This window comes from Neolamprologus multifasciatus, chromosome 5 (assembly GCF_963576455.1).
Source record: "Neolamprologus multifasciatus chromosome 5, fNeoMul1.2, whole genome shotgun sequence".
NCBI lineage: Eukaryota > Metazoa > Chordata > Actinopteri > Cichliformes > Cichlidae > Neolamprologus > Neolamprologus multifasciatus.
The window spans coordinates 14,612,664-14,627,175 of record NC_140443.1 but is presented as its reverse complement, the minus strand read 5'-3'; the positions used below and the strand labels follow the sequence as shown (position 1 = coordinate 14,627,175).

Sequence of the window (14,512 nt, the reverse complement as noted above, 5' to 3'; positions counted from 1 at the left end):
TTATTTGAATAAGTAAACACATATTAAAACTTTACACTGCATGTTAAAACAAATTAGGGGATTAAGGCACTGCACACTAGCTGCATCCATCATACAGTATGTGGGTTCTTGTGCAAAAAAACGTTGTGGTCATTTTCCAGAGATTTTTACGGTTGGCTCACCAATAAAGCAGCTAAGTTTTATAGTGTAACTACATATATCTCTACAATGATTCCAGCTGATGTAAGATGTTGCACTAGGCAACGGGAATAGAGGCGAGTTCAGAATTGAATGAGCAACTTGAGCAAAAAATGTTCTTTGTCTGTTTCGCAACTCTTCAGCTGTGATTCTTCTGATGCCATTAAGAAATGGAGGGGAAGCTTGATGACGCCCTTATATGGCAGCTTGAGCTGTTTGGTTTAACTTTGCTGTGAGATAGTGAGAGGAAGAAAAATGTCGTTTGTAGAAAAGTGAGCGAGATAGGATTATTATTATTATTTTTATTTTTGGTACATTCTGAAACTGGGAGTTGAAATGTGAAAGTGGGTCTCTGACAAACAGGTAAAAAATATGACGTGAAACTAAGGCGAGTAAATATTTTACCTAAAACAACCAAAGGTTTGCTGATGCTGTGGCCCTGGTGATCTAAACTTTAATTTATGTTAAATTAATAGTTTTTACCCCTCAGCCGTAGAAGGCTGATGAGGTATTGTTGTTACACCGCCTAAAGCTTTTTCTTTTTAATGATTGTTCAGGGGTACATCTTTTCCTTAGGGATTAATAAAGGATTCTGAAAGTCTTTTCAAGCCAAAGTGTTTCATGTGACCTTCAGTTTCAGCTCTGTGTGTGAAGCCCGTAGGATTTGTACAAGGCTTTATGTCCTTTAAATAGCTCGATGGTCGGTATATCCACTGGTGATAGTGATGGAAGTTTTTTTTTTCTGGGGCTTTTTGGATAATCTGGGCTGTTTCTCTGGTTTCCAAACTGTCCACTGCTTTGTTTTTCTTCCTGTGGGGGGAAAAGTAGCCTTGGTCACTGATTGACTTCTGGTCATTGAATGCCTGACACTCTGAACATGAATGCTGCGGGTGACTGCCTCACTGCACACCTTGCCACAGTAATCACCTTATGACGGAACCCGCCATCATTTAGACTCTGTGCTCAACATTTCTGGTGACATTTCGACAAAATCGTCTATATCTGATCTGGTCACATGACAGATGTCGTCACTGTCCCCCACGGACCAGTAGAGGAGCTTGTCGAGGACAGAGATTCCACACAGCAGATACGCGAGAGCCAGGAGGAAGACGATGATGAGGAGGATACAGACACCGATGATGGTGCAGTTGGGGAAGATGAAGATGCTGATGGTAGTTTAATTATCATAATAATAAACTATTTAATTTATATCTAGGCTTGTTTTTTTAAAAGGTTTTCCTTCACAGAATTAACAAAACCAAATGCTATTGTAATACAAATAATTAGAAAAACATTTAGGGAATAATTTGCTCTTGATATTATTTTCTTTTTTTGGTGGTGGTGGTGGTGGTGGGGGGGGTGTTGTTCTCCAGGTTTTGTTTTTTTTTTTTTTTTTTTTTTTAACATTGATCTTTATTTTAGGATACAGACAAACACTTTCTAATTTAAAAATGTATTTCATTTTTTTTAACCACTCCTTTAAACCCTCTTAGTGAGGAACTAGTTTTGCCTAGTAATTTATAATGAGTGCAGAGTGACCTTAATCCCGTCCAAATCTGCCATCTCTAATTACTCCAACAAGGAGATCATGTGCTTGGTTTGGTTTCTGTCCTCTGGCAGGATTCAGTATTCAACTGAACACTGCTTTCTGGGCCAGTCGATCAAATTTTAACTGTCCTGCTTTTTCTGTTCATGGGTTTGCATACTGTGTAATGACACAATATCTCCTAAATTGGTACCCACAGTGGTCCAAAATGTGGTGGATTTTCTTTTTCCCTTTCCGTTTCTTTTTTAATGAAGTGGGTTAAGATCACAGACACTATCCAAGTTTTTTTTTTTTTTTTTAAACAACAGCCAGTTAAACATTCCTGCTACATCATATTACGCATGACTATCCTCTGGTTTTCTTGAAATAACCTATTTCAGACCGTGATACTTTACTTAAAATGAGCATCATATTTTGCACATTTAAATAACTTGTTTGATCCGAGCCTTGAATTCAGTTTTTGTGTATTGTTAGAATTTTGGGAGTTAAACTGTATCATCTTTTTGATTTCACTTTGTTTTGGTAACATCTGTACTTAGATGCAAAAATGAGGTGGAATTATTATTATCATTATTATTTCTTCAAAATTCAAGCGGACTTGTGAAAACTGTTGGGCTGGTTAACTCGTTATTTCTTGTGCGTGATGTTGAAATGAAAACTTGCTGGGAGGCTTTATGTTTCCTGTCTGCTGTTTGCTTGTCCACATCTTGTCTGATGTGGTATCTGTCCAGAACCTTTGTGTTATAACTTTCTGTCTGAAGAGACCAATTTTGGCTTTAATTTCAGCTCCATCCTTTTATTGTGCATCTATCTGTCCTCATAGTTCTCTGTAAATCGTTCTTTCATGCATTCTACCTGCTTCTACCTGTTTGTCCGTCATGATTTCTGTCTTCGATTCTACCTGTCCGGTCTAAAACCGGGTTGGGTGTGGAGAGCCAATTCTCCACTGGATCCTGTTCCAGATTTGTCGATCCTTAAGGACAATGTTTTTTGGATTCTGCTTATCTAATCCAGAACATTAAGTCTTATGGTCTGCTCTTCAGTGTGCTTATATTGGCTACACAGGCACAAGCACATAGGATGCAGTAAACCCACTTGTCTTGCAGTTCAATATAATATTGCAATAAAACCAGTTTAAAATCAGGACAAATTTTTAAAAAAAAAAAAAATCAAAATCCAGAAATTCAAATGTATCGATCTGCGTTAAATCCATGATTCAATTTACCCTGGCATTGATAAGCAGAATCAATAAAATCTAAAAGAAATACCGGGCTCTGCTCTGATAGTCTTCATAGTAATGTCAGTTCTCTGTGTTTCTATCAGACAACTGTCATGTTAACAACAGCGGAGGAGACTCTACTAGAATCCAACAATTGATTGAGTGTCCGCGTGAGTACAAGAATCCATTTCTGCTGTACACCGAAAAACACTTTTTCCTCATTATTTCCTTTACTTTCTTCCCTACGGAGGCCAAACAATGCCAGGAGAAGCCAAATGAAACTGCCAGAGCGCTTAAGTCATAAAATGGAAAGCACAACATTTAAGTTATACTTAGGCAATTTTTATTTTGTTTTCCTCAGAATTATAAGATCTGGACATTTACATTTAATAACTAAAAATCTCTTCCACTAAATTCCAATAATACCATAATATCCCACTTTGTAATGATTTGAAAAATTCTAAATTTCAAGATGTGATGTAATGAAATCTACATTTTTCTTACTCATTCTTCACATGCCTTAACACATCATCACATCTTTGGATTTTCCTGGTTTAAAGTTGTTTCTGTTCTTGCTCATTCTTCTTTACTTAACTAGTGAACTGTGATTAAATCTTTTGGTTGAAGATTGTTTTTCTTTAATTGGATGTTTCTTCAGAGCAGTTTTATTTTGTGTGAAACAGGCCGATAAAGAGTATTCTGAGAAAACGGCAAGTGTTGTTTTCATAAAGATGGGCTAAGCAGTATAAACTTTTTAAGGTTGAGTAGTATTAAGCGTAGTATTTAAACCTTAAGCAGCCAAACTATTTTATGCAGATATAATTGTTTAATGGCTATGTTTGTGTTTTCATGGTTTCAAACAAATCTTCTTTGCTGCTGTGGGTCTTTTAGTTTGTTCACTGCAAAATGTCATGTAGTACAAAGTTAAAGAATAAAAATAAAGTATGATTTTAAAAAAACACAAGAAACAAAACAACATCGATTTCTAGCACAATTTTATAATATCTTTGCCACACCAAAGGATGATCTCTTAAAGAAAAGTTGTAGATAAGGTTGGGCGATATGTAAAATTTTTCCAGTCCAATAACCGATGATAGGCGATATATTCGTGCAGGTGACTTTTTGATGGGCGGAGCAATGTGATTATGCACGGACTGATTTGTGTGTTTAGAATTTATACGTTTTGTTTGGAGGGAATATTCTACCTTCTTTTCACTGCGGCCACAGTGATGCGGACGCTGCACCGGTCCGTCGTGGTGAAGAGAGAGCTGAGTGTAAAAGCAAAGGCCACGAGCTGTGGGTAGTGACCGAAAGAACGAGAGCGCGGATACAAGCGGCGGAAATGAGCTTCCTCCAGAGGGTGGCTGGCCTCTCCCTTAGAGATAGGGTGAGAAGTTCAGCCATCCGGGAGGAGCTCGGAGTAGAGCCGCTGCTCTTCCACATTGAAAGGAGCCAGCTGAGGTGGTTCGGGCATCTGACAAGGATGCCTCCTGGGCACCTCCTGGGTGAGGTGTTTCGGGCATGTCCCACTGGGAGGAGGCCCCGGGGCAGACCCAGGACACGCTGGAGAGATTATATCTCTCGGCTGGCCTGGGAACACCTTGGTGTTCCCCCGGATAAGCTAGAGGAGGTGGATGGGTAGAGGGAGGTCTGGGCTTCTCTGCTTAGGCTGCTGCCCCCACGACCCGGCCCCGGATAAAGCGGAAGACGATGGATGTATGTTTTTTTTCTGATTTAAAAAAAAATTAAAAAGTCTATACTACTCTGCAAGAGCGACATCTTGTTTTTCTGTCAGCAGCAGCACATGAAATTTACCTCACTGCAGCTGGCACAGACATGAATGAGCTCTCTTTGTGATTATTCCTAAAATCACAGCACAGCTGTTGTTTTTGACTGTTGTGAATGAAGAGAGCAAATATGTGTTATCGGGAAGATTAAGTTAAAGTGTTAATACCATTTGTCAGATCATTTGAGCAGGCTTTAGCTGAAAAATTGTAAAACTAGAGGTTCATCATGAGGAACCAGGACCCACCTAAGCCTTAATTTCAATTTTATTTTTCATGGTTGTGTGAGAATAATTAGATTACATTTGGAGCCTGAAAACCCCCTCACACATATATATTGTTTGCGTTGATTTCCTTATGGCATCTGTTATGCTTCTTCTTCTGGAGCAGTGTTTTTTCCTGCATGCTGCTTTTATAACTTTTCACTAAAGTGAAACACAGATTTTTTTTTTGCTCCCTTCTATGGTTTTTCCTCGTCTTCCTTTTCTTTTAGTTTCTTCATTTCACATAACTTTGGAAATTTTACCTTTTTACACATTGACCATGTCTTCACTCATACCAGAAACAGATTGAGTAGCAAGTGTGTGAAAACATTTGAGGAAAACATCATCCACTGTGGAATTTTTATTGCTGCTGTACCGTGTCGGTTGATTACATTTACTGTCAGCTGTCAGCCACATTCTGGTGTGGTTTATAATGCACAGATGGAGATTAGGACTTTAGATGAAGCTTTAGTTTTGAGGTCATTTGGAATTGATTGAAGTGAGCTGTGTTAATTTTGTAGTTTAATTTCACATTTATTGTGTGAACAGCTAATAACAGCTGGTAAGCGTAGTTTGGCTTTTTCAAGGGTCTCGATTGTATTTATTGGGAGTATTTATTTTTTATTAACTTTATTTCCACATTTGAATTCAGTTAGTTTTTGCTAACTGAATCGTACAAAAATGTCATTGGATTTATCATACTGAATGTAAGGATACATAAGTGAGATGTCACTGCAGTAGTGATTAATTACTTCAAGCTGTCAGCTGGTTCAGTGTTTTACATGTTTTTTCCAGTGGTCTGATAATTGTGTTAAAACAATTCATCTCTGATTCAGCTGTTCAGTTTGAGAAGTTTGAAATAAAACATTACTTTTTCTGAATTTGTATACTAACACTTTTACTAACCAACTGCTAATCCAGCTGATAATGGTGGAAGTCAGATTTTATTTTCTGACTTATTTAAACTGATTCCTCCTGGTCTTCTATTTTTTCTCTCTGCAGCCGTCAAACAGCTAAAGGAGACCGTCAGTTCTTCAATCGACAAACTGGCCAACTTTGATGGTAAGTTAATAACTCAGTTTCTTTTGGATTTCTTTTGTTTTTTTGAGTCCTGATATAGATTCATCCATGAACAAAAGCAAGCTAAATGGATTGCTGTCTTTTAAAACCTGAACTGAAATTTTCACCCTGATGTTTCTGTAGAAGTGATGGACGCCCACTTACAGAACAACCAGACGGCGGGAGATGACATCCTGACTAGCCCTGATCGACTCAAAGGTAGAGAACACACCAGAGTTAGAAATTAGGTTTTATGATATTGTTTTATTTTTTTTTTTAAATGTTCAATTTTAATGATCCCAAAATTACGTTTGATTTAAGTAGAAGTATAAATCTACCTGAACACTGTGCATGTGTTCCAGCTGATTAAAGTAATTTATTGGTTTTGAATTTGATGGCATGAGTAAATGTTGACTGTCAAGTGATTACACTGTAGTTTTTTTAGTTAGTCCTGGCTGATGTGCGTGTTTGTTTTCGTGTGTGCGTCCACAGGGAATCAGATGGATGCCAAAGAGTCAGACATGTCCGACACTCTGAGTCCCAGCAAAGACCGCAGCAGTGACGACACGTCAGGTCAGTGAAAACACCCATACATTCCTGCTCATCGGTTTAAGTCTAATTTTGGCAATTCCAAAATTTGTCTTGTGTTTTCTCAGTTTTACTGGAAAGGTTTTCCTTTTCCACCTAATTTCGAATAGCGTTGACATCTGTTTAAAGTTTAGCTGTTCTGTCTCACACTGTCTGATCTTCAATCATTAATTAATCATAGAGTAGCTTTACAAATTACTGAAAATGTTTAGATTTTTTCCTAAGGGTTATAAATGAGTTGCCTGAAACGGATTTGTGTTATGTATCTTTTAAAATTGCTTGTTCTCTCTAGCAGTTTATTATGTCAGTATCTGATTTGTCTTGAAACTGCTGGAGTATAGATCCTGAAGCAGCCACAGGAGTTTTATGCGTTTTTGTGTGTTTCAGATGGAAACATGAACGACCAAGAGCTGAATGAACCTCAGAACAGAGTAGCTCTGCTCAAAGGTAACTGTGGCCGTGCACCTATGATCATAAACCCCAAAACACTGGGCCGCCCAGTTTGATTATTGTATTTAACTGACCATTAGGGAGATGTTCAGCTGTGCTAGTCCCTGAAGGGCCTGGTGTTTTTTCCATTTTAGAGTTTGTGTCTACAGACTGTATGAAAGGCAGATGAAGCGAAGCCTGAAGTGCCTTAAACTCTCACCCCTGCTAAGGGCCAGCAGGGGGTGCCTTTGGGTGCAATAAGAAGTCTAGGTGTATTAAATATGAGTGGGGGAAAAGGCCTCATTGCCATGACCTGTGACCTCAGTAAACTATTTCCTGCAGTTTGTGGTCTCAGGCGATATTTTAAATAAGTGCATTTTTTAAAGCTGGGATTGCATTTACTTATGTCTAATATACACATGTAAATCTGAATAACTGAACCAGGACATCATGGCAACTTCATCCATCTTTTCAATAAAAGATCTACTAGCTACTATCTAGTCAGCTGGACACCCCCCACCGCCCCCACCCACTACACTCCTGACTGACTGAATAAAATAGTCCAGTCAGTTGTGTTCAGTAAGTCGATATCCACACTGCCACCGTGTGCTCAGTCATTTATTCATATATGTATTTATTGAACAATGAAGAAGTTAAGTCTGGAAAATTCCTGTTTTTTGTTTTTTGAATAAAAATACAGATAATTTGTAGACCCTGACTTTGTCATTGAATAATAATAATAATAATAATAATAATAATAATAATAAATAATGTACTTAACATTTTCTATGGGTATGTGGTTAGATGAGCTACATCGGGCCGGTCTAGAGCCTGGAGACACGGAGCAGGTCATCCACCATCTCCACAGAGAGCTTCTGGAGGCCCAAGAATTAGCCAACACCGGCAAGCAGAAATGTCTAGAGCTACAAGGTAACAGTGTTCTCACAATGCTGTGGATTATATTTTATAATTAGAATTTTAATTATAATTAATAGCTCGCAAACTTTGTTTGAATTAAAGTTTACCTCATACATTTTTACTACAGTATTGTTGAGTTTGTGAGATTACAGTTCTTGCCCTGCATCGCTCCAATTATACGTTGCATGAAAATATAAAAGAACAGTGGTATAAACATAGTGACTGTGTGACTCTTGGTGTGCAGCTCTGTTGGAGGAGGAGAGGAGGAGTAACTCTCAGCTGACTGAGGAGTCGACCAAACAGATCCAGTTCTTGCAGAGTGAGTGAATACAGAGAAAAAGATGTACTATAGATTTGTATCAATAAGTATTTAGCTGCCACATCTCACTTCCTATGTGTTTGTGTGTTTTTAGCTCAGCTTGGGAAGCTTCAGGCTGACATGGAGGCACTGAGGGAGCAGAGGGAGAGCACCATCTGCAGCACCAGAGAGGAGCTTTACTCTGCCCAGGAGGAGGTACCTCTTCACCTACTGTTGCTTCCAGTCATAACTCTTCCTCACTTCTCTTCCATTCTATCTTGAAACCTCTCTTGGCTAATGTGTAACATGTCAGACTCTTCATGGACTCCAGGGTTTGAGTGGGTCATTAATAACCCTTTAAAAGTTGAAATTGCTAATAAGAGCTAAAAAAAAAAAAAAAAAAACCTAATTAAAAAAACTGAACTAAAACTAATAAAAGGGAAATTTTTAATTAACTGAATTAAGACAACAAACTAAAACAACATTGTGTGCTTACAAAAGTATCTCAAACCAATGAAAAATATTCAGGGAATGTCTTTGGGTTTACTCAGTCTGGTTACATTTTTCAACACGTCCTCAGGAGGCTTTAGTGCATCTTACTAGGGGTGCAACGATACACAAAATTCACGGTTCGGTTTGGTTCAGTTTGATACTTTGGTGTCACGCTTTGATATTTTTTCGATACAAAAAAATGTTCATGCCTTTTTAATTTGTCATTTATTAAAATTCTAAATATATATTTTAACTTAAAAGTACAGTTTTTAAATGTAATGTTGCTGAAACAACAAAATAATTAAAAAAATAGATCTATCTGATCAAGGAATCACTCATCTTTGGAAAAGCGAGTTTATTACAAAGAAATGGCTCTTTCCAAAATATACGCTTCTTCTGGGGTATACTTTCAGGAGCATATTATACATATCAGGTCCCCATAAGGAGAATCATGTGCTAACGGCTGTCTAAATGACTCGGGTAAAGTTTGTAGCATGCGTGCTTGTTGTTTTTGTCTGCTTCCACTTGTCTTTGCACTAGAATGATGGTCATACTTCACATGAAAACCAAGATAGTTCCAAACGCCAGATCTGAATGAGGGTGGGGGAGGTTCAATTTCGGGTAGCGTTGAGGCAGTTGCCATGTTGCAACGAGCTTAGCTTCTGTCTTGTTAGCTTGCACTGCGCTCAGTGGATCTGCACTCGACAGTGCAGCCTAGTAGTCGAACGCAGATCCACTGAGCGCTCAACACAGACACCATCGTCAGAAGAAAAGTTGATAAAATAAATAAAAAATTTTGTATTGTTCGATACATATGCGTACCGAACCGAAAGCACTGTATCGAACGGTTCAATATCGATACGAGTATTGTTGCACCCCTACATCTTACATCTTGCCTGTGGAAATATTTTTAAAAATATTTTCTTTTGAAATTATTGTAATAATAACAAGCATTGAAACTAATAAAAATTTAACTGTAACTAGACATTCTTGTTTCTAAAAATGACAAATAGTAAACATTGTAACATTGTTCGCTCATAGTCCTTTCTAAGTTTATAAAAAAACATATGTTTGTTTGTTTCAATGATTCAGGAACCCTGGAGTCTCTGTCACTCATTCTTCGTTATGCAAAAAGCCTCCCTGTTTGTCAGTTTGCACCAAATTGTAGTCTCATGAGAAAGTGACCGACCCACCGATTGTGTTTTTGCTATCAGATTCTTGTCCTGCGACACGCTATGGAGGCGGCCACGGCGGAGCGGGAGCGTGAGATCACTGTCCTGCAGGCAGACCTGGTCAGTGTGCGCTCCGAGCTAGAGCACTGGAGGAACACAGCCGCCAAATACGAGGAGGAGATCGCCCGGCTGCAGGAGGCCTTCACGCAGCAGGAACAGCAGCAGACCGCTACCAGCGAGCTGCAGGGTGAGCACTGCCTGCATGTTTGTCTGAGTCTGTCTGTTCATGTCTTTGAATCACTACTAATCATAACTGTGCATCCTCTATGTCTCGCTGCCACAGCGGAGTGCACTGCATTGCACCAGCGGTGTACGTGTTTGCAGCAGGACTGTGATGGCCTGAGAGCTGAGAGGAAAACACTCACAGAAAAACTGCACCGCCTGGAGGCTGAGCTGAGCAGGTACACACACGTTGCTTTAAATTTTTTATCTGAATCCACTGTTTTATTTTATTTTATTTATTTTACTGTACTGCAGTGCTGTCAGAATTATACAAGATCACATTTAATTATTTGTCAAAAAAGATCCACACAGCTATAAACCATTTGAATATAGCGTTACTAAATAAACACCACTTTAAAACTTATATTCTCTTAACTGGATCTCAAGCTGAGAGTCTCGAAACCTGGAACATATCAAACTTTGTTAGGTGGACCTTAAAGTCTTTTGACAGGCGTGATCGAGTTGATGAATTCTGGCCCAGGACGACTCTCAGGAGCACTGCCAAGTCGACAGATCAGGTTCAGAGTTTGGATTCAGCATTAAAGGGCAGGCTGAGGGTGAGACTGATAGAAGGAAACATGGTGTCCAGCTGATTCAGGCAGAGAAAGACGAGGAGATGACAGCTGACTGACAGCTCACTGAAACTATCTGCTAGATTTGTTCTCCACTGAGAGAAAACACTGCTACATGTTCTCACCACAACCACGTCCTCAGCAGGATTTTATCTGCGCTTCAGCTACAAATTTTTTTACTAGTCTACAATAAACTGTACACATCTTTTGACTTTCTACTAAGAGATGAATGCACTTTGGACATGGACTCTTTTTATCCGGCATATTGACAGCTGAGGTAAACAGTGGACTGACAGCCTACCCAGATAGCAAAAACCTCCAAGCTGGATCCAGTTCGGAGTCACTTTGCTGTCTGAGTACACTCACTACAGATGAAAGGTGGTCAGAGCTTTTGAGGTTATTCAAAGGATAAAAAATAGGATATTGCAAAATAGTTCCACACCCATCTGTTTTGTATTTCCTGGTTTATTACTGTTGTTGATATTATTCAAAAAAGTTCAGGTCGTATGTACAAAAAATGTTTTCTTGTAAACAAACAGTAAACAGCCATTATGGGCTAATCTAATATGAATGTTTTTGATCTCTTGACTGAATGAATCACATTATTCCTACAACAGCCACCTCACCTAGAATGATCCGGTTGATTTGGGAGGAGTAAGCAAACAATTTGAGCTGACTGAGATCTATGGATCTAGCTTTGAAATCTTACACACTGTAACTTTAAAGTTTAAAAAGGAATTTATTTAGATTTATTTAGTTGTTATGGAAGATAAATTACCTGTAGAGTCAGAACCATGTTTTGTACCAGGCTGTAAACAGGTTTATTTCTGCTCTAAAGTTGGAAATCCCTTTTGGAACCAGCCTCAAGTGGCTGTTAGAGGAACTGCAGTATTTGGGACTACTTTGTTGGCTTACGTTTTTATTAAGGTCTAGTGTAGTTATGTCTATAATTGCAAGCTCGACATATATTTTAAGTATAGTTGCACTCAGAAGTAATCAAGCATTTTTTTCTCCTGTGTTTTAAGGATATCAAATCCCAGGAGAAGACTAAAAACCACTTTAAAGAGATCTCACTAATGAGAGTTGTCAACATTTCCAAAGTTTGATTTTGCTGTTTGCAGATCATTTTCTGCATTTGAATTCTTTCTGACGACATTTAGGGAAACAAGTCAGAGTGTTTTTTAATGTTGTGACATTTTGTTGCAGCATTTACATAAACAAGCTAAATACAGAAATCACTGTTTACAGTACCAGTCCAAGGATTTGATCCACATGTTGGACAGAAGGTTTTCAAAACTATAAACACATGTATAAACTCCATATTCCAGTTTATGTTGCATGTAGCTCTATAAGCAGAAAATTATATTGGAGTGCTACGTCAAAAGGAATTTACCAGTGTAAATTCCAGTAAAATGTTCTATCAGATCAAAATCTTTGCTGTCAATAAAAAAAAATCCTGTCAGCACATAATTTTCCAGATCATAATGCATTTGTAAGATGGATGAGGTCAGTCAGTGCCGAGACACACTGAGGACTTGGCCAAAAACATACCCCTAGTCTATTTTTGATGGATGGAGCACCAAGCTACATAGTGCAGATAAGCAGGACAGGAAGCCAGACACAGAGAAAGCATAGAGTTTGGTCATTTTTCAGAATAAAACACTCTGTATGAACCAGGCACTCATCTGTTTACCAGCAGTGATGGTGAACACATGACTATCGAGAAGACACGACTATTTGTTAACATTAAGTCTCGGTCTACTTAATGAAAAAAAGGAAATGCAATGTTTGTGCCCTTATTTGCTAAAATTATTTTAAAAAATGTTGTATATCATGTGTGAGGTATCCCAGTTACACACAATGATTTATATATTTTATGTTTTATAATGGTGTCTGGACAGAGTACAAAGTAATCTCTCTCAGTATTCCTACAGAGGTGCACTTTTTTACTACCATTGGATCTACATGATACTAATAAAATCACAGCTTTAATTGTGACCACAGAAGCCCCGCAAAGGGTGTTCAAATCATTTGTCTATAAGACACAGCCAATTATGAGGTAAAAAAGCTGGTCTAAATAGAGAGAAGCTAAAACAGCTTGTTTCAAACCGGGTAAATTGAGGGCCTGCACCAAGGCAAGTATAAATGACTCCAGAGTACAGTGGGGGGAAAAATGGAGCCTGAAATGAGCCTCATAAGTCTTCAATAAGGTCACAGCATTGCAAATCCTTGGAGAGTTTCTAACATTGTTGGGAAACGTAGTGGAGTGATTACTGAGTCAAGGTGTGATTTGGGTGTTTGCAGCACCAGGGAGAAGAGTCTGGTCCTCAGCAGCAGTCTGGAGTCTCTGGAGAAGAGGGAGGAGGTTTTGCAGGACAAACTGGGTTCTCTGGAGAATCAGCACCTGCAGGACGCGAGCAGGCTAAAGAGCCAGCTGGACCAGGCCCAGGCCCACACACACACACTGCAGAAAGAGGTACGCACACAGAATGGGATTTAAAAAAAACAAAAAAAAAAAACAGAAAACGCCAGGTGAGGAACAACAGAACAAATGGAAGAGATTAAAAATAAAAGTTGGAAATGGATCAATGAGTCTTTTGATAAATCCAGAGAGACTTAAGTCAGCATGAGTGAAGGTGGTTGAGCAGATGCCTGAAGCAGATGTGAATAAAAAGAGGAAACCACACTGGGGTTCTCAGAGAAATAAAATAAAATGTACCAAAATCTCTACAGTGGGGGAAATGCATACAAGCAGCAGCCTGAATTAATTTTTGAGCTCCTTTATTTAAAACCCCCCAAAAAGGGTTCAGCTAAAAAGAACTTTTAGATAGACAAACAGCTACACAAGCAAGCTGCAGTCAGTATCTGTTCAGTGGAGCACATCAAGTGACATTAATTGACAAGTTGCTGATTTACTGCTTATGTTTGCTTTGGGTAATTGAAAGTTGTAAAAAAATATGAGGGAAAAACATAACCCGGCATTACCAATTTGGTTGCCACCATGTTCGTATTTTTGGAGCTAGAAGGTGCAAATACTAACAGGCTGTCCATAAACTGATTCCACATATATCTGCTGGTGGGTGCAACATTACAGACTAATAATGCACTGAAATTTGAATCACCGAAATCAAAGAATTAACTTTTTCAACAGTCTGTGAGTACAGTTAACCAAACAGCAGTTTTAGTTTCAGTTATTATAATCAACTAAAACTGAAAATAAAAGTCCATTTTTTTCAAGTCAATTTGTTTGTAAGTACATTTAAAAACAACACAGGATGACCAAAGTGCTGTACAAAGTGAAGAAAACAAAACTAAAATAAAATAAAAATGGGGAAAAACATTTTTAAAAATTAGAATTAAACCAAATTTTTTGGGAAAAAAGTAAACTACAGAAACCAATTTTGTGAACTTAGAAAACTAACTAAAATAAAATATTAACATAGAGGATAAATTCTTAGTTTTAGTAATTGTTGGTTTGAGGTTAGCTTGACTGATCATAATAAAATAATAATTAAAAAGACTAAAACTAACAATTCAAACATTGAAAGATAGAAATTCCAGTCTGGAAACTAACTGAAACTAGACTGACTTAAAAGCAAAAAGTCAAAATGAAATATAAATACAAGCTAATTAGAAAATGCAAAATGATAATAACTCAGCAGGTCAATAGTGTTTGTCAGATAGTTGTATAAAAAGTCTAGTGTTTGTCGACT

General features: G+C 38.1%; 1 protein-coding gene across 12 annotated transcripts in view; it reads left to right on the top strand.

Moving 5' to 3' along the window:
* Positions 1 to 14,512, top strand: part of slmapa (sarcolemma associated protein a) — a 79,857-nt gene that overhangs the window by 53,887 nt on the left and 11,458 nt on the right. For 3 of the 12 annotated variants that reach the window (XM_085160537.1, XM_085160539.1, XM_085160548.1), the window contains 12 exons: positions 1,200 to 1,349; positions 3,047 to 3,112; positions 5,992 to 6,051; positions 6,193 to 6,267; positions 6,541 to 6,621; positions 7,024 to 7,083; positions 7,870 to 7,995; positions 8,228 to 8,302; positions 8,397 to 8,497; positions 9,988 to 10,192; positions 10,289 to 10,406; positions 13,104 to 13,275. In XM_085160537.1, the coding sequence (XP_085016663.1) occupies positions 1,200 to 1,349; positions 3,047 to 3,112; positions 5,992 to 6,051; positions 6,193 to 6,267; positions 6,541 to 6,621; positions 7,024 to 7,083; positions 7,870 to 7,995; positions 8,228 to 8,302; positions 8,397 to 8,497; positions 9,988 to 10,192; positions 10,289 to 10,406; positions 13,104 to 13,275 (1,289 nt within the window). The remainder of the gene's footprint in view (positions 1 to 1,199; positions 1,350 to 3,046; positions 3,113 to 5,991; positions 6,052 to 6,192; positions 6,268 to 6,540; positions 6,622 to 7,023; positions 7,084 to 7,869; positions 7,996 to 8,227; positions 8,303 to 8,396; positions 8,498 to 9,987; positions 10,193 to 10,288; positions 10,407 to 13,103; positions 13,276 to 14,512) is intronic. The other 9 variants (XM_085160543.1, XM_085160545.1, XM_085160546.1 and 6 more) reach the window with 6 other exon arrangements.